The 22,845-nt window shown below is 39.6% G+C and overlaps 1 protein-coding gene across 4 annotated transcripts in view; it reads right to left on the reverse strand.

Moving 5' to 3' along the window:
* Positions 1 to 22,845, reverse strand: part of PTPRO (protein tyrosine phosphatase receptor type O) — a 1,723,724-nt gene that overhangs the window by 232,145 nt on the left and 1,468,734 nt on the right. For all 4 annotated transcript variants that reach the window (XM_044088440.1, XM_044088442.1, XM_044088441.1 and 1 more), the window contains one exon: positions 19,033 to 19,123. In XM_044088440.1, the coding sequence (XP_043944375.1) occupies positions 19,033 to 19,123 (91 nt within the window). The remainder of the gene's footprint in view (positions 1 to 19,032; positions 19,124 to 22,845) is intronic.

The raw sequence follows: 22,845 nt of genomic DNA on the forward strand, positions 1-22,845 counted from the left end.
TCTGACACTGGCAAGCTTTCTCCTAGCAGTTAGTAGCATGGCCTTTTTTTGCCTTTTTTAGACTGTGTTATGTTGGTGTTATGGACCCCATGACATTCCCTAACAGGGCACTGTGGGTGAGGCATGGGCATTTGGCACAGTCCTGTAGGCCAGGTGTGACAGATGCAGGCCATCTGTAGCAAGGCAGTGCATTCTGACATGTCTGTAAAGCAAAGCCAAGCAAACTTTATTGCCATTCAACCATACGGAGTACAGCTGAATGAAATTATGTTCCTTCAGGCTCATGCACAATAATGTAACAGCACAACACATCACAACTACATGTAACAATAAACAAAAGAAATGACACAACCGTCAAGAGCTAACCGAAGACCATCATTATAAAAATAATCCTTTTTCAATAGTGTAACCACTGCTACCTGCAGTCAACCGACCATCTATAGCAACTTCCAGTCCAACATTCCTTCTTCCGACCCTCTCTGACCACAGTCTATCACCCAACCAGCCTTACTGACCACACCATCACCAGCAACCACCAAGTCAGTCTAACATTCCTACTTCCGACTCTCTCTGACCACAGTCTATCACCTCTACCTGCAGGCCCGACCAGCCTCAATGACCACATGGTCACCAGCAACCACCAAGTTTTTCCTCTCCCCCGACACCACAGACCACCATCCAGACCGCCTCCTTCTCCTTGCTCCATCACTTCAACCTCCGCTCCCTTCAAGGGGACCATTCCAAAAGAAAAACAAACAAAATTCAATTTCCCGTACTCGGCATCAGCTCAATAACTGTTGCAGGCCCCAGCTTACACCACTCCATGCCACCCTGTTAGAAAACAGATGAAACAGACACCAATGCACATAAAAACACCACTGACACTTTCACGGCAATGTCCACTCACCAGACAACAGGAAGCAGACTCACCCAAAGAAAGATTTACACAGCCAGACACGAAAACAAAAAGTGCACATTGGGAGCCAGAGAGGCTGCTCCCATATGAGGCGCCGCCATCTTGACTCTCTCCAGGCTGAAATCTTGACATGATCCAAGGCTGCCAGCAGTGGACAACCCTGGGATGGCACCAGTAAGTTAACTGTGGATGTTACTAATAATTGCTTTCTGTTTGCATTGAGCCATCACTCTAGTTGACGGCTGGATGCTGCTTAAGGCTAGGAACATGTTACTGCATTTCTATGGGACTATGGGGGGGGTGACACATTGAAGAGACTGTGCTGATATTTGCTCAACATTTTGGTCCCATTTAGCATATTGGTGTGCCCTATCTTTCAGAGTACAGGCATAACAGTATCAACCACAGGTCAGATTGTTCTGGCATAGATATTGTAGTTTCAGACTTCTTACCTTTCAAAGTCATACTACTATTGCCAGACCTGCTGTGATATCACTGTGTAAAAGTCTGTGGGTGGGGATTTAATGGATGTCGCCATGTGGGGGCCTTTGCTAGGCATTTCTGTATGGTTTTCTACAGGAGATCTGCTGGGTGAGGCTAGGGGTTGGGTATGGGATACCCAGTTTGACATCCATGCATGTGACCTATGACCCCCCCCAGTTATTTGGCTCATCACATATACTGCAGTGGTTTTTATCAACTAGGGTGGTACTGCATGGTGTGAGTAGGCCAGTACTGGGAATACACTTCCTGCTGTCCCACAGAGCTGTCAGTTGTCTGCTGCTCTCCCAGTAAGCCACCCCATCCCCTTGCTTGCTTGAATCAATACCATAGATATGCTGTCAGAACATTCCACTCCATTCATTAATTTTGATAAGGAGACTGACTTACTTTATGCCCAAGGCTGTTGTGAGGATGGTGCTTGAGGTTTGACTATGTTGGATGTACACAGTACACTGCCTATACATAGTAAGTTATAGGTGGTGTGTTGTTTGGCTCCATTTTACTGTGTGTGTGAGTCAGAGAGAGAGATCAGTTCCTTGGGCCCTACAGTGTCAGTGTTTGTGCTATGCGTTGCTTCTTTGCCAAGGACAGGGCATACTGGGGATGCCTCCATCTGCCTACAGGGGCAGGCTCAGGATGTTCCTCCTCCAAATCCCTCTGTGCCTGTGTAGACCTTGGCAATGGTGGGGGGCTGTGTGTCCCTTCCCCATTTTGTTCCTGCTGCAGCTGTTTCTGCAGGATCATATTCTGTAGCATGGCACATACTATGAACATGTGTGCACATGTAGCTGGAGAGTACTACAAGGCTCCACCAGATATGTCAAGGCAGTGGAACCGTGACTTGAGCATCCTAAACATATGTTATAATGATCCTGGTTTATGCATGTGCCTCATTATGGTGTTATTTTGTGGGTGTGTATGCATTTCTGATGGGTGTCATCTTCCACGGCTCCAGTGCGTAGCCAGCATCCCCCAACAGATGGCCATATGAGATGTCCCCACTGACAAATGTGCGATATAGCTGTGACGAATGCCAGATGTGTGAGTCATGATAGCTTCCAGGGCTGCCAGCACATACGTTCATGATAATGCCCTGGGCATCACACACAACCTGGCAGTTGATGGAGTGGAACCCCTTGCAGTTTAGGTAGAGCCTACCCTGGTCACCGGGTAGTGCTTTGATGTGAATGTGCGTGCAGTCTATGGCACCCAGTACCTCCAGGTATTCTGCTACATGGTGGAAGAGATGCATATTGCTGGTTCTGTATTCACGGGTGTTGGGGAAGTAAATGTGCTCAGTGGCATGCAGTCACATGGCATCCAGGAATTGGTGGAGTACCCTGGAAGCAGATGCCTCTGAGACTCCCATGGTATCCCCTGTTGGTCTTTGGAAAGTACCTGTAGCTAGTACTCTTAAGGCTACACATACCTTGGTATCCACTGGGATGGGTTCCTCTCTGTTGGTTCTGGGTCAGAGGCAAGGCCGGCACAGCTCAACAAGTTTCTGAAGTATGTTCCTGTCCACCTTGTAGTGCTCTACTATCTCCAGATCATGTAGCCCCTGGTAGGTTACCCTGGGTCTGAACACTCTTCTCCTCCTCCTTGGTCTGAGCTGGTTGTCAGCATTATCCTCCTCACCACCCTCAGTCTCTAGCACATACTAATAGATCAGAGCAACAGCATCCCCCAACATGGTTTGTTAGTTTTGTCAGTTTATAATTCCCCTGAATGTGTACAGCAGCGGTGTAGAGTTTGTGGGAAAAACCAGACTGAGAGGTGTTTGCATAGTTTATAGTAGTGTGCTGGGCTGCTGCCTTTCTAATTGGCTAATTCTGATACATTCCACCAGACAGCTATGGTTGTTCTCCTTGACTACCTTCCTTCTGCTGTTTCGCCTTCCCATTTCCTCCCTGTTTATGCCCTGATGCACGCCGTGCATTCCTGGTGCTTAAATGTAAACAGTTCTGCTATCCCCTGTGGTTTGTTTTGTTTTAGGCCCAATGCTTGCACCACACACACGTTTAGCTAAAGTAAACACTTTTAAGCAGAACTGGCCCTCCCAAGACTCAAACACGCTCTGCGTTTTATGGAATAGGAAAATACAGCCTCAGACACACTCCCTTCCTTAGCTGTGCTTAGCTAAAGGCAAACATGGCTCACTGAGCTCCAATGTGCTGACAGCAAACATGATACACCCCTTTTTCATGTCACTTGCTTCTCCTGTCTACACCATGGTGTTAGAGCACCTACATGGATAGGTGTAGTCTGATACTTAGAAGAAATTTGTGATTCAGTATAAATCCCCTCATTTGCATACACTACTGCCTTATTCCTGAGTTACTACACTTACACTGCACCTTTCCCCTTAGCAACCACTATTCCCTGGTATTGTCTTCATTCTGCATGCCATTGGCTATACTGGCAAAATGCAGATTTCTGTAAAAATTGCTTTTTCCTCTTTTTTTTATTTTCGGCACAATCCTGTTTGCGCGCCGCTGCCCTATACTTAAACGTCCGAGATTGACAAAAGCAACAAACAAACTTTTATTTTAGAAAATGTAAACTATTTTTCATGCCAATGGCCATATATTTGGCCATTGGCATGCCTAATGAATGGAATACATGCTTTATTTAAGGCTGTCATGCCTCCGTTTTCTTATTTGCAGAAATGTATTCAGCTAGTAACTGAATACATTACTGCAGGTTACACTATTCCTGCACGGACACCTGCCTGCTTGCTGAATCACTAATTCAACCCATTTGCATGGTTTTCACCAGCAAATGAGGTAATTAGCATAAGGCAGTGGTGTCTATGCAGGAATAGTGTAGGAGCGCTTGTGCACATCCCGGGAGCCTGTTGCTGAATTGCTCTGTGAACCTATTGCGTGCAGCAGCTCCTGCACTATTGCTGAATGTCGTGCAGGGCTTAATGAATCCCAGGGTGCATTTCTACTGAAAATAGAGTGCACATAAGGCATGATGTGATGATGGATGCATCCAGCCATTTTTAAACCTTATTTGTCATTCTTTCACTGATGGTGGAGACTGTGCGTTTAGACAGGATGTAGCATATTTAGGTTCATAGGTGTGTAATACGCTAATGGCCCTGGACTCTTTACAAGCCTAGCCCACAGGATTACCCTGCCATCATGCCAACAGATCTTAGTTCCCAGTCCCTCTGTCAAGTAGAGCCACTGGAGTGATCCTCAGGCTGAATTTTCTATTTCCCATCCACTCATCAACATTTCTCTTGAAGAGGGCCAGTGACGTGCTCTGTTTGACATGTATGGGAGGTCTATTCTATAGCATGGGCAGTCTCTGGGTTATGAACCTGTTCCTCCAGCACATTCTGTTGATTGTGGTAATGAGGTTGAGGTCTCTGGAGCATGTGGAGTGGAGGGATTAGGATTTCTTTAGATGTAGCATTTCTAACAGAGCTGGGTCAGACATGGCTTTGTTATTCAAGCAGAGATTGCCTCTAAGTAGGCGATATGAGACAGAGAATAGTGGAGTTTTTTGAGTCTGTCCATATAGGACAAATGTTTAAGGCCTAGGATCCTCTTTGTGAGGTACTTTTGTGGCCTCTCAGTTGTTGCAGGTGTCTAGTGAGGTAGATGCCAAATGGGGCATTGTAGTCGATGTTTGGCCTAATGAGGGAAGAGTAGAGGGAGACAATGACCTCATTCTTCCTGGATGCAAAACCCTTAGTAATGAGATGTGCCACATAGAAGGACTTTCTGATCACAGTGGCAATGTGGTGGTCAAAGGAGAGGTTGCTGTCAACCTGTGCTCCTAGATCTCTAATAACACCTTCTGTGTTCAGTGGACTACCATCGATGTGGTAATTCATGGGAACTGTGTTTCTCCCAAAGGGGATGACTACACATTTTTGGCATTGAGCTTAATGCCATGGTTCTGCCACCAGTCGTTGGTCTCAGGGAGGCCTTTCTGTAGGATGTCAACATCACTTGGGGAGTTAATAATGACTCCCAACTTATAATCATCTGCAAACTTTGTAGCCAGAGTCCCTTCATGTTGGCCTGAACTTCTGAGAAGTAGATACCAAACAGGAGAGGACCCAGAACCGATCCCTATGGGACTCCACTCATGACTGATCAGCAGTTTGACTTGGAGTCAGCTACTTTCACACTGTGGGTTCTATCTGTGAGCCAGTTTGCAACCCACCTAGTGATATAGGGGTTGATGCCTAGCTTAGTGAGTTTTTCTATGATTCCTGAGTGGGGAATGGTATCAAAGGCATTGGCCAGATCAAGATAGGCTGTATGAACCACCTTGCCTTCATCCACAGCTCTGGTGACTGACTCAAGGAAGTTGACCAAGTTGACCAGGCATGATGTACCTTTCACAAAACCAAACTGTGTGGGATCCAGAGTTTGGAGATTCCCTATATCCTTGTTTATTAGTTCCATGATAATGCGTTCCATAGCTTTGCATATCAGACTTGTCAGGCTAATGGAGCAATAGTTCCCAGGGTCTGTAATTGCCCCTCCTTTGTGGAGAGGGATGACTATAGCAGTGAGCCATTTAGTAGGGACAAAGCCTGAGGTGAGGCTGTGATTGAACAGGGCACACAGGTGAGGTGCCAGTTCACTCTGTAGTTCATGTAGAGCACAGCCATGGATATTGTCAGGTCCCATAGAAGCTGTATTTTTCACCTTGGACACTGCTATTGTAACCTGTGCAGCAGTAATACTGGGTGCCTGGCAATCTACTGGGATTGTGATTGGTCCTTTGTGGGGGGTAAAGTTGGCACTGAATCTGTTGGCTAGTATATTGGCAATATCTGTTGGCTCAGTATAGGAGGTACCATTGTGCAGTAGCTCAGAGCAAATCTGGGTATTGCCATGGAGATTCTTTACATAACTATAGAAGGCCTTGTGATTGTGTTTACTATCTGCTGCAATTCTGTTTTCATAGCTAGCTTTAGAGGATTTTATGAGGGAGCTCAACTTTTTGTTAAGGCTGATAAGGGAATTTTCCAGTCTTGGGACTTCACCTTATTCTGCTTCAGTTTCCTCCTTCTGTTGTAGAGTTTGTTTATGGCAGGCAACCACCAGATTGGCTTCCTTTTTTGGAGGAGAGCATCTTGGTTCTATTGGGTATGGTGAGATCCAGGCATTTGTGTACATGCATTGGTGTATGACTTAGCAGTCATGGAACTATTCTCCATTTGCATGGATGCAGTGAAGTTAGCCACCTCTGTTTTTAGGAGCCCAAAGTTAGCTTTGGAGAAGTTTTTCATGGTGGTTACCTTTGTGAGGGGGTGGGAGGGATGTGGATTTCCAAGGTGATTAGTTTGTTGTTGGATCTAACCAGGGAGAAGTTGACTATTGGTGTAGAGCAACAGTTGCCCATGTTAGTAATGACCAGGTCAAGGATATTGCTATCTCTAGTGGGGGTAAGAACAAGCTGGTCCAGGGGATTGGAATTAATGAATTCCAGGAAACATTGGGCAAGTGTATTGGTGCATGAATAGTTTAACCAGTTAATGGAGGAGTAGTTGAAGTCACCCAGTATGAGAGTGTTAGGTTGGACCCTAATATTCTCCAGGGTGCTTAGGAACATAGAGTGTGAGTCTTGGAACATGGTCGGGAACCTATAACAGGCTACGACCTGAATCACTGTCTTACCCAATGTTAGCTGCACCTGAAGTATCTCTGATGTGTTATGTTGGGCTACTAGTCTGGAGGTGTGTGCATCTTTTATGAATATGGAAACACCACTGCCTTTGGAGCTTCAGTCCAAGTTCTGGGGCCGAAAGGTGTGGAATGAGTTACAGCACAAATGTCGATGTTCTCCATTTTAAGGACTGGTTCGAGCGAGTGCATTTTGAGAATTAGACTTGTAGCATTGAGCAGCATGACCCTCAGATTGCATTTGTTTGTAGCTGTTATGGTGGTAATTTGGTCTTTGGAACACCACCTAAAAGTGGCTCTATAGGGGTGGCAGGAGCCATTGTTCCTCCGAAGTACTTAAAATGAGACTAAGAAATGAGGAAACACTGCAAATGAAATGTTATGAGTATACCCTCAACTTTATGAGTATACCCTCAACTTTATGAGTATACCCTCAACATTATGACTATACCCTCAACTTTATGAGTATACCCTCAACTTTATGAGTATAGCCTCAACTTTATGAGAATAGCCTCAAGTTTATGAGTATACCCTCAACTTTATGAGTATAGCCTCAACTTTCCCTACCCTGTGTCCTCCTAAATGACTATGCCTCCAGCATCCTCACCACAAAAGAAAGGTGTTCAAGCTTCTGCCCTGCAAAAATAGTATTAATGCCAGCAAATGTCTTAGAGTGCTTCCCTGTAAAATCACAATTTTAGTGTGTGTGTGTGTGTGTGTGTGTGTGTGTGTGTGTGTGTGTGTGTGTGTGTTGAGCCAAGATTCATGGAATAAAAACATTACTGGTTGTATCAAAATCCAAAGTAGACAGTTTTGTCAATGCTGTCATGCCTAAAAAAAACCTGCAATCTCTAATAACAGCAATGCATATTTTTAACTGAAGTAACTAAAATAAACTTTCTACTTTTCCAAAGTTCACAGATCACAGAGTTGCTTATAATTAACTGGAGTGCAGGGCATAGACACCATACCTTTTCAACCTCTTAGAATAAAGCTGGATAAATATTACACTTACTCACTTTAAAAGTGAATGGAACAAGGTTTGGCATCACAAAATATGGACACTAGACACCAGAAACTCTCTTTAATATTACTCTAAACTTCTTACAATGTTTGACATAAAAAGGAATGAAATCCTACATCCTTGGCACAGGAAGCATCTCATAAAGAAGTCAGAGCTTTAGTCTCTGCATTTACTACCTTATCTTGCATTGAGGTGTATTTCAAAATTTATTGTCTGCTATTATTTGCCTGACTGTAATGACCTATGAGTTAGAAACAGGGCAGGTATAAGAGGGAAAATCAGGGACAGTTGAATGGGGTGTGGGGTTGTGGTCTATATTTCTAAACAGCTCTGCTCAGGGCTTCTGGACAAACCCAGGCAAAACACTATATGTCACTTGAGAACATTTTTAAATATTATTCTAAGTCACTTAAGTTAATAGAGCAATAACTCTGCATTACAATGCAGTTTCTAAACAATAATAAGAATATAATTCTTAATGTCTGGCATTATTAACTGACTGCAGCCATCTGTGATTTAGAAGAGGCAGGAGAAAAAAATAACTACAACAGGTATGCTATGTAAACTCAGGGACAGGTAAGAGGCACAACAGTGTATGGATCTGTGTGTGTGCGTGTGCGTGTGTGTGTGTGCGCGCGCGCGTGCGCATGTGAGTGCATCTGTGTGTGTGCGTGTGTGTGTGTGCATGCGCGCGAGTGTGTGTGCGTGTGTGTCTGTGTGTCTGTGTGTGTGCGTGCATGTGTGTGTGTGTGTGTGTGTGTGTGTGTGTGTGTGTGTGTGTGTGTGTGTGTGTGTGTGTGTGTGCATGTGTGTGTGTGTGTGTGTGTGTGTGTGTGCATCTATGTGTGTGTGTGTGTGTGTGTGTGTGTGTGTGTGTGTGTGTGTGTGTGTATATGTTGGAGGGGGAGGTGTCTGTGAGAATGAAAGAAGTGGTGCCTGTACTAACATGATGCATGATTGCCAGAATTTATTACTACTGGAAAGTGGTGATCAACACAAATGAAATGACCAAGCAATGCAGAGACATGCATATAAGCTGATAATGAGGTATTTTCTCATTGTAGCTAACACATCTCTTAATTGTATTTCCAGCAATCAGGGAAACTATTACTTTTGACCACAGCAATTTTCTTTCTGAATCTCGCCCATAGTTGTGTTAATGACATTGTTATCATCACATACTGCTTCCTGGCAGAAGAATGAGGTACACAATCTGCAAACATCAGTGCCATTCTCTTACCCCTGATTCAGCTGGCCTCACAGGTAACATATTTTGAATTTTGGAAGTGTGGGGGGTTGCAGAAACATTTGGTTTTTGAGCCTTTGTTATTTCTGACACTTTAGAATTGTTTGGGAAAACGTTTGCGCATTTATTGTCACGAAACAGAGATTTCCTTTACATATACGCATCTGTCTGCATTTGCCATTCATGAAGCACAAGTCTGTGAGTAGAATGAATAAGTATTTAAGGCAATATGTTACAAATGGCAAAAAATGCTTGCTAATGTTGAATCTTTCTTTAATATATTATTTCATTTGTACCTGAATTTGTATTTCTTCATATTACTTTCCAAGAAAAAAAGCTCGTGCTATGCCAAATCCCAGCAGTCGTAAAAGTGATCCAAAATCCAAGAAAAAACGTCACTGAGAACTGCTGATCTGATAACCAGAATAAAATTTATTAAAACACAAACAGGTACAAAGTGAGCGCTTTCGGGCCAAAACCCTTCCTCAGACAAAGAACCATGTACAAACCAACCAATTTAAAATGCAGATCAACCAATAAAATTTCAATAAAAAGCCCGCCTATTTTTGAAGGCTGGCTTAAGGGGTACTACATCAATCAACCCTGGGTCTATGTGAGCTGTCAATTCTAAAATCCATTTGGATTCCACTACCTCAGTTTTTAACTTAATGTCACCACCCCTCCTATTCAAAAAGACATTCACAATGACCCTAAATTTAAACTGATGTGTTGGATTGTTCTTAATATGCCTGTAAAGGGCATTATGTTCATCACAGTTTCTGATAGATGATAGATGCTGCAAAATCCTAACCTTCAACATATTGTTGGTCTTCCCAACATAATAACTTGGACATGAAGTGCAGTCGGCCAGATATACAACATCAGTTGTCCTACAAGTTGCCTTTCCTTTTAAAATTATCCTCCTTCCATTAATAGGGTATACAAAAACCACATCCTTGTTGATGTGGCCACAAGCCTTACAATGACCACAAGGAACAGTACCCTTTGTTTTGGGTAAACCTTTGTTGTTACTGTTCTCCCTATCTTGACAAAGTATGTCCTTAAGGTTCCTGTTCCTTTTATAACAAAACTGTGGATTAACTCCTACTATGTCCTTTAGACTGACATCACTTGTGATAATATTCCAATTTTTATGGATGTACTTATATATATGGAAGGAGGATAATTTTAAAAGGAAAGGCGACTTGTAGGACAACTGATGTTGTATATCTGGCCGACTGCACTTCATGTCCAAGTTATTATGTTGGGAAGACCAACAATATGTTGAAGGTTAGGATTTTGCAGCATCTATCATCTATCAGAAACTGTGATGAACATAATGCCCTTTACAGGCATATTAAGAACAATCCAACACATCAGTTTAAATTTAGGGTCATTGTGAATGTCTTTTTGAATAGGAGGGGTGGTGACATTAAATTAAAAACTGAGGTAGTGGAATCCAAATGGATTTTAGAATTGACAGCTCACATAGACCCAGGGTTGAATGATGTAGTACCCCTTAAGCCAGCCCTCAAAAATAGGTGGGCTTTTTATTGAAATTTTATTGGTTGATCTGCATTTTAAATTGGTTGGTTTGTACATGGTTCTTTGTCTGATGAAGGGTTTTGGCCCGAAAGCGCTCACTTTGTACCTGTTTGTGTTTTAATAAATTTTATTCTGGTTATCAGATCAGCAGTTCTCAGCGACGTTTTTTCTTGGATTTCATATTACTTTCATGTAAATTTATTCCATTTATACTTTATCTATCTCTACACTGTTACACTTAAAGGCTATGACTGAAATGAGTCCATCCTGGATTAACTCTCTACCCTAGTCAAAAACCTACATTCTTACATACATGCATACACAGATAAAAAAACTGGGTGCTGGAGGCAGTTATACCGTTAATGGCAAAATATATAAGTCACAAAGGTAGGAAAGGATTATGAGACACAACACATGGCAGCGTAGATGGTGTATGAGTCACATATCAAGCAAAGGGGTTTAAAAGTCTTAGTAAATAATGAAAAAGATTGGGGAACACATTTTATAAAATAACGTGTATAATATTATTTCTCTACAAAAAGAATGGATTTCAATGAAAACACAGTATGAGTTTCAAATAGTTGCATACAGATGTTTTTTACTAGGCAATAACATGCAGGATTATGACCTGGTCTTTGATCATAACCAGACTGTTATGTGTTCAAGGTATGGATGTCAACAAATTCACAATGAGAGTAAAGTCTGAGAAGTAAATCTTGACATCAATATTGGGAACTCAACCTGGGTTGTCATTGGAGAGACCTGATTATACCTCTTTGTAGTGCATGGAGCTTGACCTGCTCCCACATACTGAAAAAGTTAGCCAAAAAGTGTACAAGTGCTAAATATGTAATACAGTTACTAGAGCTATATAGAAAGTGCAACCGCAAAAGAAGGACAGGAAGAGAAAACAACTTTAGAATTAGGCAAATGCTTCATTCACCTTCCCACTCCCGAGAAAATGTTTTTAAAGCCCACTATGCTTTCCACTACACATCTGTGGTGGTTGCTGACTGCTGTTAATGCTCTAATTGAGACTAGACCTTATCAACATTTTCACAGCATAATCATGACATTCTATACACTACAATTAAATTACAGCTTACGATATATACTAACGTCCATATAATCAATGGTCTGTATTCAATGATTTTATACAAAATAATGAAAAAAATGTATTTATATCAAGGAACTTATTCTATTATTATAAATATACTTAAACATATATACAACAGAGAGAGAGAGAGAGAGAAGAGAGAGAGTGAAAGAGTGTGTATGTTTGTGTGTGTGTGTGTGTGTGTGTGTGTGTGTGTGTGTGTGTGTGTGTGTGTGTGAGTGTGTGTGTGTGAGTGTGTGTGTGAGTGAGTATTATACACAGTTCAGGTTTGGGTTATACATAGGTTTATTCATGCCTGCTGTGGTTTGGTTATGAGGATGAAACCAAAATGAATAAACACAGCGAGTCTAATTAAATCCACATTTACTATTGGCTAATCACATGTGCTTTAACTGGTATGCTTTAAAATCATAAAAACATCTAAATTCAATGAAACATTACATGCCCAGCTAATGACACTCATTGCATCACACATTACTTAACTGCTTGTTTTTGCAGTCATCTCTTTCTCCACCTTCTACTGTGGGAGCACTGAGGGGCCACTGACTTGGAAGTGGATGTTGAATTTAGCCAGGCCATCACTCAGGTTCAGCCTTGCCATTACAGGATGCTCTTGGCTCTAGTTTTAAATCTGCTCTTGGCTTTAGTCTTAAGTCTAGTTATCTGTATGCCAGTTTCCAATGGTTGCATCCTGAGCTTTTTGATAAAATCAAATTATATGCTCATGTACTCTATGCCTAATTTTGCTACAGCCAGTTTTGTTTTTCTTTTTTAACTGTTCTTATCACTTCATTTTATTTTAATTCACATGTAGGGTTGCCACCTTTTCAAATGTCCAAAGTGGAACATTTTTGTAGAAATGCAAGATTTTGCAAGGCAAATCATATGTACAGCCAGTGCAAAGAAATGAACTCCAGTATTTTTCAAAATAAAAGCTTATTCATACAGCATTTTGTTTGTTTGATTATGCGTGTGTGTGTTTCAGATTACGTTTAGGTGTTTCTGACATAGAATAATTGTTTTATGCAGCAAATAAAAAAACTTAGGAAATATTTTTGTCCTAAATCTCAGGACATTTGCCAGTTTTCAATATTTTTTGCAGGACAGAACTGCCAAATAAGGACTGTCCTGTACAAAGAGGGGCAGGTGGTAACCCTTCACATATAGTCATTAACCGATGAATAATTCTGCACAATTATATTTAATTACATCTAATGATTGTTGTTCAAGCTTTTCTGCATGAGATTGCAGTGACAACAGGCAGTGCAAAGTGTTGGGAGAAGGGCATGATCTATACATGCATTGCCAGTCTGTTTTCAGACAGGGTATTTTCTACATTCTTTTCTGAACTCCATTACTGCATTTGTGGATGCAAGTGAAATGGTCAGTGCTCTGCATGTACCATAAACAACTGTAGCAGCTGCTACAGTTTAAAAGGAAAGAAGAGTTTTTTTCCATCTTAGAACCAAAGAGCTTTGCATTTCTGGACAGAACTGAAGCATTTATCAGTCTGTGTGTGATGTAAACAACTGCAGCATCTGCTTGCTGATACAGTTTAAGGAAAATATATATTTTGCTAAGAACTGAAACACTTTAGTGTTCCATATATGGCAAAAATTGTGTTTTTAGACATGAAGAGTAAAGAAATGCAGAGGACTTTTTTTTGCTCATCCACTTAGAGTTGGGGTTAGAGTTCCAGATCGGGGGACAATAGGCAACAAAAATTACTAGCTATGCCTCTGATAACAGGCACTGCACTCTTGGACATTCTTATTCATCAATTGTAAATGCAGGTTATTGTGTCTGTTCTGCTTACTAGGTAATCAATGCAATAGCAAAGGAGGGAGAAAGAACGTCAAAGAAAGAAAATCAAGTGTCATGTACCGCTATTGTATAGCAGTGAAATGGGCAAGAAATGCCAGAAACTTCAACAGTGAAGTGAAATAGACAAGAAGTTTTGTAACGGTGCAAAGCAAGTACAAAAAACAGTTTCTCTGAATGTATGTGCCCAGTATATGATGCTTGTATATATGGTTACAGGACAGTTCACCAATGCATGACTCAAGAAATTACCTTTTGAGATATCACAGTCTTTGAAAGTTCAGCTTCTGAAAGAAAGACATAAAAATGGGAATGAACAGACAAAGCCCCCCCCACACACACACACACATCTGACATGTAATATGCCATTTTCCAAATTCATCCACTAATTCTAATAAATTCTTCCATTGCTGCACCTCAGAGGAAAGAAGGAGCATTCTTTCCCCAATGGACTCATAGTAATGGTAGTTTTTGACAATTAAAACAAGAAAACAAAACAAAACAAAAAAGATATTTGTAATTGACGGTCAAGCAATATCATCACCCTTGTTCAACTTGGATTCTAGAAGATACTCAATGAACTCAGATGCAAAAATGGCACACAAACGAACTGTCCTGTATGATTAAATAATGTAAAACAGTTTGGCAAGGCACTCTGGGAAATATGACTAATACCGATGATTGTTTTGGATGAGAACCAAGTTTAGACATCAGCCCTAGATCTAGGACCTAACTGGTTTTGCGCAGACATGAAATCATTTTTTTCACAACCCTAGAAGACTGACTATGTAGTAATTATTCAATTTAGTTCCTATCCAAAGTCAAAGCCTATAACTGTAAGCCCTGAACTATGAAAACTAAAGTGTAACTGTCAAAATACAGCAAATCTTGGATCTTTGTATTCTGTAAATCCAACCAGGCCAATGTGGCAGCAGAAATGGTTAAAAGGATTTATTCAGCAATAATCCACCAGAATCCACTGGAAACATATGAAGGATAAGTGCTTTCATCTATGATAAAAGACTTTGTCAGATAATTCAAAAGCAATCACATGACCTGTATAAATACATGTTCTACTAGTCACATGATCATAGGTTCAGAACTTTAAAGTAACAGTGTATCAAAATAGCTGTACACAAAATACAATGTAACAAATAAAATTAAATGAATAAGAAAATAATCTTGACATGTTGGAGCCTTGTTTGATACTGTTTGCAGCATTAACTATTAGTGCTCATTGATATTACGAACTAAAAAAAATTTTATGATGTCCCCTGTTTTTGATGATATGTAGGGTACGATGAATCAAATAGAATTGAAGAATAAAATAAACCATGAAATAAATCAACAATAAAATAATGAGATAATACTGGGAATGAGAATGAGAAGAGAAAGACTGTAGGGACTGAAATATGCCGTCTAACAATCAACAGCTCTGTGAATTTCACAAGAAGCTGTTACAATAGCGTCAATTACAACAGGAAAATATTTACGTTAGAGAAAGTATAAAAGCACAACAGGTGCTGAAGGGCCTGAAAACCTGGAAATATCCAAGTGGCCTTACACAACTTTCACTGTTGCACCACAAATTGCTTGCGATGTTTGAGAGACACTGATGAGAATTAATGGAGTTGCTGATAAAACACAATCTCAAAGAGATGGATTAATTATATCCAGAAATTAAAAAGGTGGACTTTTCCATTATCTAGGATATTTTATGTAATGAATTTAAACTCATATATCAGGCCTTATTCAATGAAATTGGTAAAAATATGTGGGGATATCCAACAAATGAAAACCAGGAAGTTAGAACAGGACTGCCCTGATTACCTGAAAGGTACAGTATATCCTTGTCCACCAAAAGGGCAAACATCGGAATAAACAACCACAGGGATATACTGCAGAACATCCACAAGAGTATAATCATAACCAGCAAGGAGAATAACACCCTTTGGATTACCCATTGCCTCTCAGATCAGAATGGTTACAGAACAAGAGAACAGGAAAATAGACTTATGACATGTCGATGCAAGGACAGATTACTTCTAAAGAATAAAACTTCATGCATACCAACATTCCAAATATCCCAACAATCTTTGGAGTGCCCAAAATCCACAAGAATCTGTGTAATCTCCCTCTAAGGCCCATCCTGGATGCAGGCACTTCAAAAACTAGCTTCATAGCTAGATATATTGATCAGCAACTTAAACCAAAAGTAATGAATATCCCACATCTTTGTAAAGATTCATGGGACTTCCTCACCCAATGTCAACAACTGGAAGCAGTTATGCATAGCATACTGTATTCCTAACTATTGATGAGAAAGATCTCTTCAGTTGCATTCCCCATGATACTGGCATCAAGTGGTTTACTGAATATTTAACTGATAACATGGACCTTGGGCAAGATAAGATCAACACTTTGAGTCAACTGGTTGAACTAGTCCTTGACAATAATTTTTTTTTTGAGGGATATTATTTCAGACAAAGGACCGGTATTGCCATGGGTGCAGCTTGTGGACCTTTATATGCTAACATCATTATGACAGCGTGGGAGTATAAGTATCAACAGGCCATTTACCAGTTGTATAAGAATGTATATAAGGTACCTGGATGATATATTTGCCATATGGTCATGTCCACAAGATAGTATGGATGAATTAATCCATTACATCAATGGCACCACTTCACTCCTCAGTTTCACATATACTGTTGGCCAGGATACTAATTCATACTTAGATGTCAAATTATCAAAACATCATACAAATAATACATTGACATCATGTATACACAGAAAGCCAATATATTCAGATATCTTCTTAGATTTCAGCAGTAGCCACCCCTAGCATCAAAAATGAGCAGTGGTAAAAGGAAAAATGGTAACGGCAGGAAGAACGGTCTCCACATTCGAGCAACTTGTTGCTGAATGTAATTATGTGAAATGTTTAAAAACAGAGGCTACCCCCAGGAATGATCAATTCCAGTAAGACGGAAGTAATACATAAAAGGAATACAGGTATATATGTCCCTCTATTGGGAATGAACAATATTATAGTAGGACCTTTAGCACCAGGGATACACGATATTGAGCAACTTAATAGTCAAGGGAACTTACTGAGTGGCACACATATGAATAATAGAGAACAAAATATTGTAAAGACTAGACATTCTTCTGTAACCACCTTCTCCATGGATAGTAAATACATTTCCAATATCTTAACGAAAAATTGGCAGTTTATTTTGCATGATAAGGAGATGTATGAACAATGTGGCCCAAGCCCCAGGATTGTATACAAACCTGGCACTAGTTTTAAAAAATATATTCGACAACATAGCCCACGGCAATAACAGGGGCACAGGCAGCATGACAAAATGTGGAGCATGTAGCCAGTGCCAGTACATTATTAATGGTGATAGCATCCATGTGGGCAACAAAAATATTGAGGTCGCAGGGCGATTCAATTGCCACACACAAGGTGTGGTTTATATTGCTCTTTGTAAAAATGCACCACATTTTATTTTGGAAAAATCGAGCAATAATAACAACAGTAGATCTATGAGCATTCTTATGATATGAAGAAAGAAAAAAAATGCCAGCTCCCTATATAAACATATAAATAATCATACTGATCAGTTTTTGTTCACTATATAACAGAAGGTAGAACACAATCCGAGAGGGGGGTCATTGGGCCATCATTCTTGAACAATGTGAGCTATGGTGGTAAATTTATTTGAATATCATAGTACCACAGTGATATAATTACCGTAAACACTCTACTAAAAATGAAAGCATGTGATAAGTAGATGCTGCAGTCTTTCTCTTCTTATTCTCATTGTCATTATTATTTCATTATTATTTGTTATTGATTTATTTTATGGTTTATTTTATTCATCAGTACTGTTTAGTTCACCATACCATACCTGCCATCAAAAATAGGGGACATCATAAAAATGTTTTAGTTTGTAATATCAATGAACACAAATAGTTAATGCTGCAAACAGTATCAAACAAGGCACCAACACGTCAAAGATATTTTATTATTCATTTACTTTTATTAGTTACATTGTATTTTATGTACAGCTATTTTGATACACTGTTACTTTAAAGTTCTGAATCTATGATCATATGATTAGTAGAGAATGTATTTATACAGGTCATATGATTGCTTTTAAATTATTTAATGATGTTTTTTATCATAGATGAAAGTGCTTATCCTAATTATGTTTCCAGTGGATTTTTGTGGATTATTGGTGAATAAATTGTTTTAACCGTTTCTTTTGCCGCATTGCCCTGGTTGGATTTATCTCATGTTTGTGGTCTACGACCATGTTTTTAATCCTTCTATTCTGCCATTAAAGCAATTCTAAGGGAGTACTGTTACCATATACCAATCACCTATGCTGCTTGCACATACAGGCTGTGACACTGCCACATTTCACAATACTGGGAGTACTCTGAGTTAATACAACCTTGGATTTAGTATATACCCGTCACATTCACACTTCCATTGTAACCAGTTTGATAATCACAATATGAATCCTTGAAATTCCACTGTGAATACAAAGGGCCTAGTTGAAATAAACCGTGTCATTTGTGATTGTGACCCCTGGTAAATCAAAGTGCTACTTGAGTTCAGAAGTGAGGATATAATAGGTCATACTAGACCAGCAAAGATACCATTAAAATGTTTCTTCAAGCCTTTAAACCATAAGAAATCTTGTCCTGGACCTAATAAAATGCATTTGACATAAAAAATGATGTATAAAGAAAAAAAAACACACCAAGGTAGAAAAATTATAATTTTCTGAAACTTTTCTAGAAATATGGCCCATTAAAATATATGAGACAAAGCTAAACATGAGTAAAATAGCAGCTGAGAGTTCTTTAGTGAGTAAACGTGTTTCTGTGCGTGCACGCATGTATGTGTGTACACAAGGAGACAGTATGTTGTTTTAGACCTAAAACATCAATGTGCAGTCAAAAATAAAACTAATTTACATACCACGAAAATGAAGGCAGCTCTACCTAGGTCTATTAGAATATTCTTAGAAAATACAGTGAATATATGAAACTATTTTACAACTATATTACAGGTTTATAATCACATCTTCTTAGTGTTTGCAACAGGGCAGAAATGACTTCAGTATTTTAAGCTGACTATGCTACCTCTAAAATGATCTAATTTCAGATTTGCACACTTACATGGCAGGATGTTTGTATAACGGTTTTTGCATCTATTTGAAGGTAGTTCTGCATCATTATGGGGTATGTCTAACCCAACAAGTTTTAGTTCCTAGTCAATAAGAAAGAAAGAAAGAAAGAAAGAAAGAAAGAAAGAAAGAAAGAAAGAAAGAAAGAAAGAAAAAAGAAAAAAACAGTGATTAGTATGACAGAAGCAATTTAACAAAGCCAACTTGTATCATCAAATAAGTTAATGCTGTAAACCAAATATGGCCTACCAGGAATAGAGCTGCAAATATCAGCTTGCTTGGTATCAGTTTTAAGCATTCAATTTTCATATATTAGCTGCAGCACACCAATAAAACAACCACAGTTTGAATCTACCTAGATTTTAGAAAACTGTAAACCTCTCAGCTAAGATTCAATGTCCAATCTTAATAAGCAAACAATTCATAAATCACCTACCATTAACAAAAATTAAATGTTTTCTTCATAACAATGTGAAGGAAAGGTTGCTGCTTTTATTCTTTATTAATAATTAGACTCATAAAAAAGTGTAACATGGAGAAAATCTGTGCAAAATCCATATACCAACTCACTCTATGCAATACTGTCGCAAAGTGCAAATGCAGGGAATGCTCTTAAACTGATTTGTAGTAACAAAATATCACACAGCAGAATGCAAATGAGCATTCTGCTATGCTAGACTATCATCCTGCTTCAAAAATGAGGAGGTGTGCAGCTTTGGGTAATAATATGCAATATTACTATATTATGATAGAAAGCCAGGTAGTCACCTTTAGCAACTCAGAAGGTCTTCTCCTATTAATTTCACAATGGATTTATTTGTGATCATATAAAATGCATATGAGTGACATTGCAGTTTCTGAGCAGAAAACTGTTGGGTATATTAAGAAGTGTGGTGCATGCAGCCATGGGCGCTGGAACCATAGAACAAGGGGGGGGTGGAGTCCGCCCTCCCACACTTTTATAGCTGCAAGACTTTAACAACATGGAGTTTTAGGACCCAACGGACGACTCATGCATGCACCGCACGCTAACGTAATTTAAATACAAAAGTGCTTGGAAATCTAATCACATCATTGCTGCAGCCAGAGTCATGGTAAGTTTCATTATTTACCTGCTGTTGGAAGCTCTGTTTCATTATTTGGGAAGCTCCATTATTATTTAGTTAGCTGCTGGAAGCTAAGATTTAGTTGTGTGCTCTGTTTCATTATTTAGCTGTGTGTGTCATTATTTAGCTGCTGTTAGAAGCTCTGTTTCATTACTAAGAAGCTCTGTTATTATTTAGTTAGCTGCTGGATGCTCTGTTATTATTTAGTAGTTAGCTGCTGGAAGCTATTATTTAGTCGTGTGCTCCGTTTCAATGGAAGCTAAGTCACATAGACACCACACACAAATATGCATGTAGACATATAATGGTGTAGCCAGACGATCCTCCCATTCTACCATATTTTGTTGTACTCAACAACTTATTTTCTAAAGTAATTAAAAGAAGAGAAATATTATTGAACAGCTTTTTGATACCAATCCATACAGGGCCCTAATGCTGAAACTTGCATACAGTCATTTACTGCTTGGATAGCTTGAAACAGGGAAGACAAAAGAAAAAAGGAACAGACTGAATTTTTGGCAAGAGGTTTATGCCTGAACACCATTTCCAAACAGATCAGATGACTGAACTGGTAACAAAACACTTAATATGATGCTGCATTACGTTAGTGACCAACAGAAAAAAATCCAAAGCTCTGTTATTTGCTGTTGGAAGCTCCATTATTAGGAGTGTGGGTGTTCACCCAGGTTCAAACCCTGAACTTTAGGTACAGGTACCTGCATTCTCTACCCACACCACCACTTTTGAGATTCAGAGAGATGAGTCCATAGTTCTCAACTATCTAGATTTCACAGAATATTTGGATCATACTTTTGGTCTTTTCCCCTTAAAATTTGTGGTTTTGTGGCAAATCAGTGATAATGGAATTCATTAAATAATGATAGCCCTTTAAATTTCAGCCTTCCTATCTTTTTTTGAAACACATGGTAACACAAAACATTATTTCAGCAACTTTCTAAGCTTATACAAGCAATATTTAAAATGTGCCCCAGGTTTTGGGTCTTTGCCTCACCTCCCATTAAATTTTGGCTTTTTCCACATTTCTTCTACTGTGAAATGGAGAGCTTTAGTTGTGTCAAGTGAATTGTGCAGTGGTAGTGTTGTTGCCTCACAGCAAGAGGTTCTCTCATTTGGTTCTTGGCAGGGGTGCTTTCTGTGTGGAGTTTGTATATCTTCTCTGTGTTTGTGTGGGTTTCCTTCCATATTGCAAAGACATGCATCTGGAGCATTTCTCCCTGGGCCTCTGAAAATTCTTTTTTGCAAGTGAGACTTTGCCACTAAACAAATGTTAAATACATAAAAAAATTTACAAGGAACTGAGAGCTTCAGGGGAAGAAAAGTTTAGTGGTGCTTATTCCATGTCTACTTGCATTGTTAGTATCACAACAGGTAGTAGCCTTACTTTTGATGCAGAAGGCTGTGGGTTCTATTCCCACAGTATGCAGATGGATCGCTGATACTATACTGTGTTGTACTTTAAAGGGAGTGGATCCTGCAGTCATGTGAATGTCCTCCTTTGGAGGAGCTACCCAGTAACTATGAACCTGTTATCAGTTTACCATCCATTCCCTATTGCAATATTACTAGCTTATCATTTTTTAATGTAACATAGGCAATTTATTCTTCAAGGGCAACAACCACTTTATTTGTAGATGAAACAACGAAATATAAAGTTCTTTCCTAGCAAGCAACATCTTCATTAGTTAGAGATCCCTTTAATGTGGAATTATTTAGATGACTGACTTCTGCAGAGATTTTGCATATTTACTGATATTGGTGGAATGTAATGACAGAAGTCTGAGTGGCCTTTTATGGTTGAAAATTTCTGAAATGGGTAGTTTTGTCATTATTGGTTCATACATTTTGTTTCATTGCTTACTAGAAGACAGTTCAAAACTACAAATTTAAGGCACATTCTAGCAACTGGTGCTGTATTATACAAGCGATATAATTTTATACAATAAGGAAGGTGAATCAAAGAATGCATACATGTATGCATGGCCCTAAAAATGTGTTTGAACACAGCTCAGAGGAAAGTGTGAAAGGCTTAAAATCATGGGCAAAGTTTAAGCTTTACTCTTGTTACAAAGCAATGGATGAAGGTAAAACACTTCACACCACATTACCTTGACCTGGCCAAGGCTTTTGACACAATTTCCTACTCAGGTGGGGTACAAAAGATGAATAATGTAGGAGCAAACACTTGCATCACTAGCTATATTACCAACTTTCTCACAGGATGCAGGAGATCAAAATAGGGGAAGAGACCAGTCACCAATAGAGTCTCCCAGGGTTCAGTGCTGAGACTTTTTCTGTTTGGCATATACATCTCAAAAGTAAAAGGAAATACCAAAGGGCTTTGACCGGCTAAGTTTGAGATGACTGCAAGCTAGGAGCAGTTATTGAATACCCAAATGACTTAACCATCATGCAGGAAGATTTGTCCCAAATAATAACTGATGTCAAAATCATGACAATGCCCTCTGAGAACTGACCCAGTTGTTTGGCATTTGGGAACTTGTGTGTACAGTGACCTAACTTTTGACCAACATGTGCCCAGAGTTGATCTAGAGATGTTGCCCCCCCCTTTACAAAGCTCTCATTAGGTCAATCATTTTGTATAATGCCCACTTTGGCATGTATCTGTCCAGCCCCATGCAACAATTGGAATACCTTCAGAGATACCTTACTAAAAGGAT

This window comes from Protopterus annectens, chromosome 11.part0 (assembly GCF_019279795.1).
Source record: "Protopterus annectens isolate FY-2018-M chromosome 11.part0, PAN1.0, whole genome shotgun sequence".
Lineage (NCBI taxonomy): Eukaryota > Metazoa > Chordata > Ceratodontiformes > Protopteridae > Protopterus > Protopterus annectens.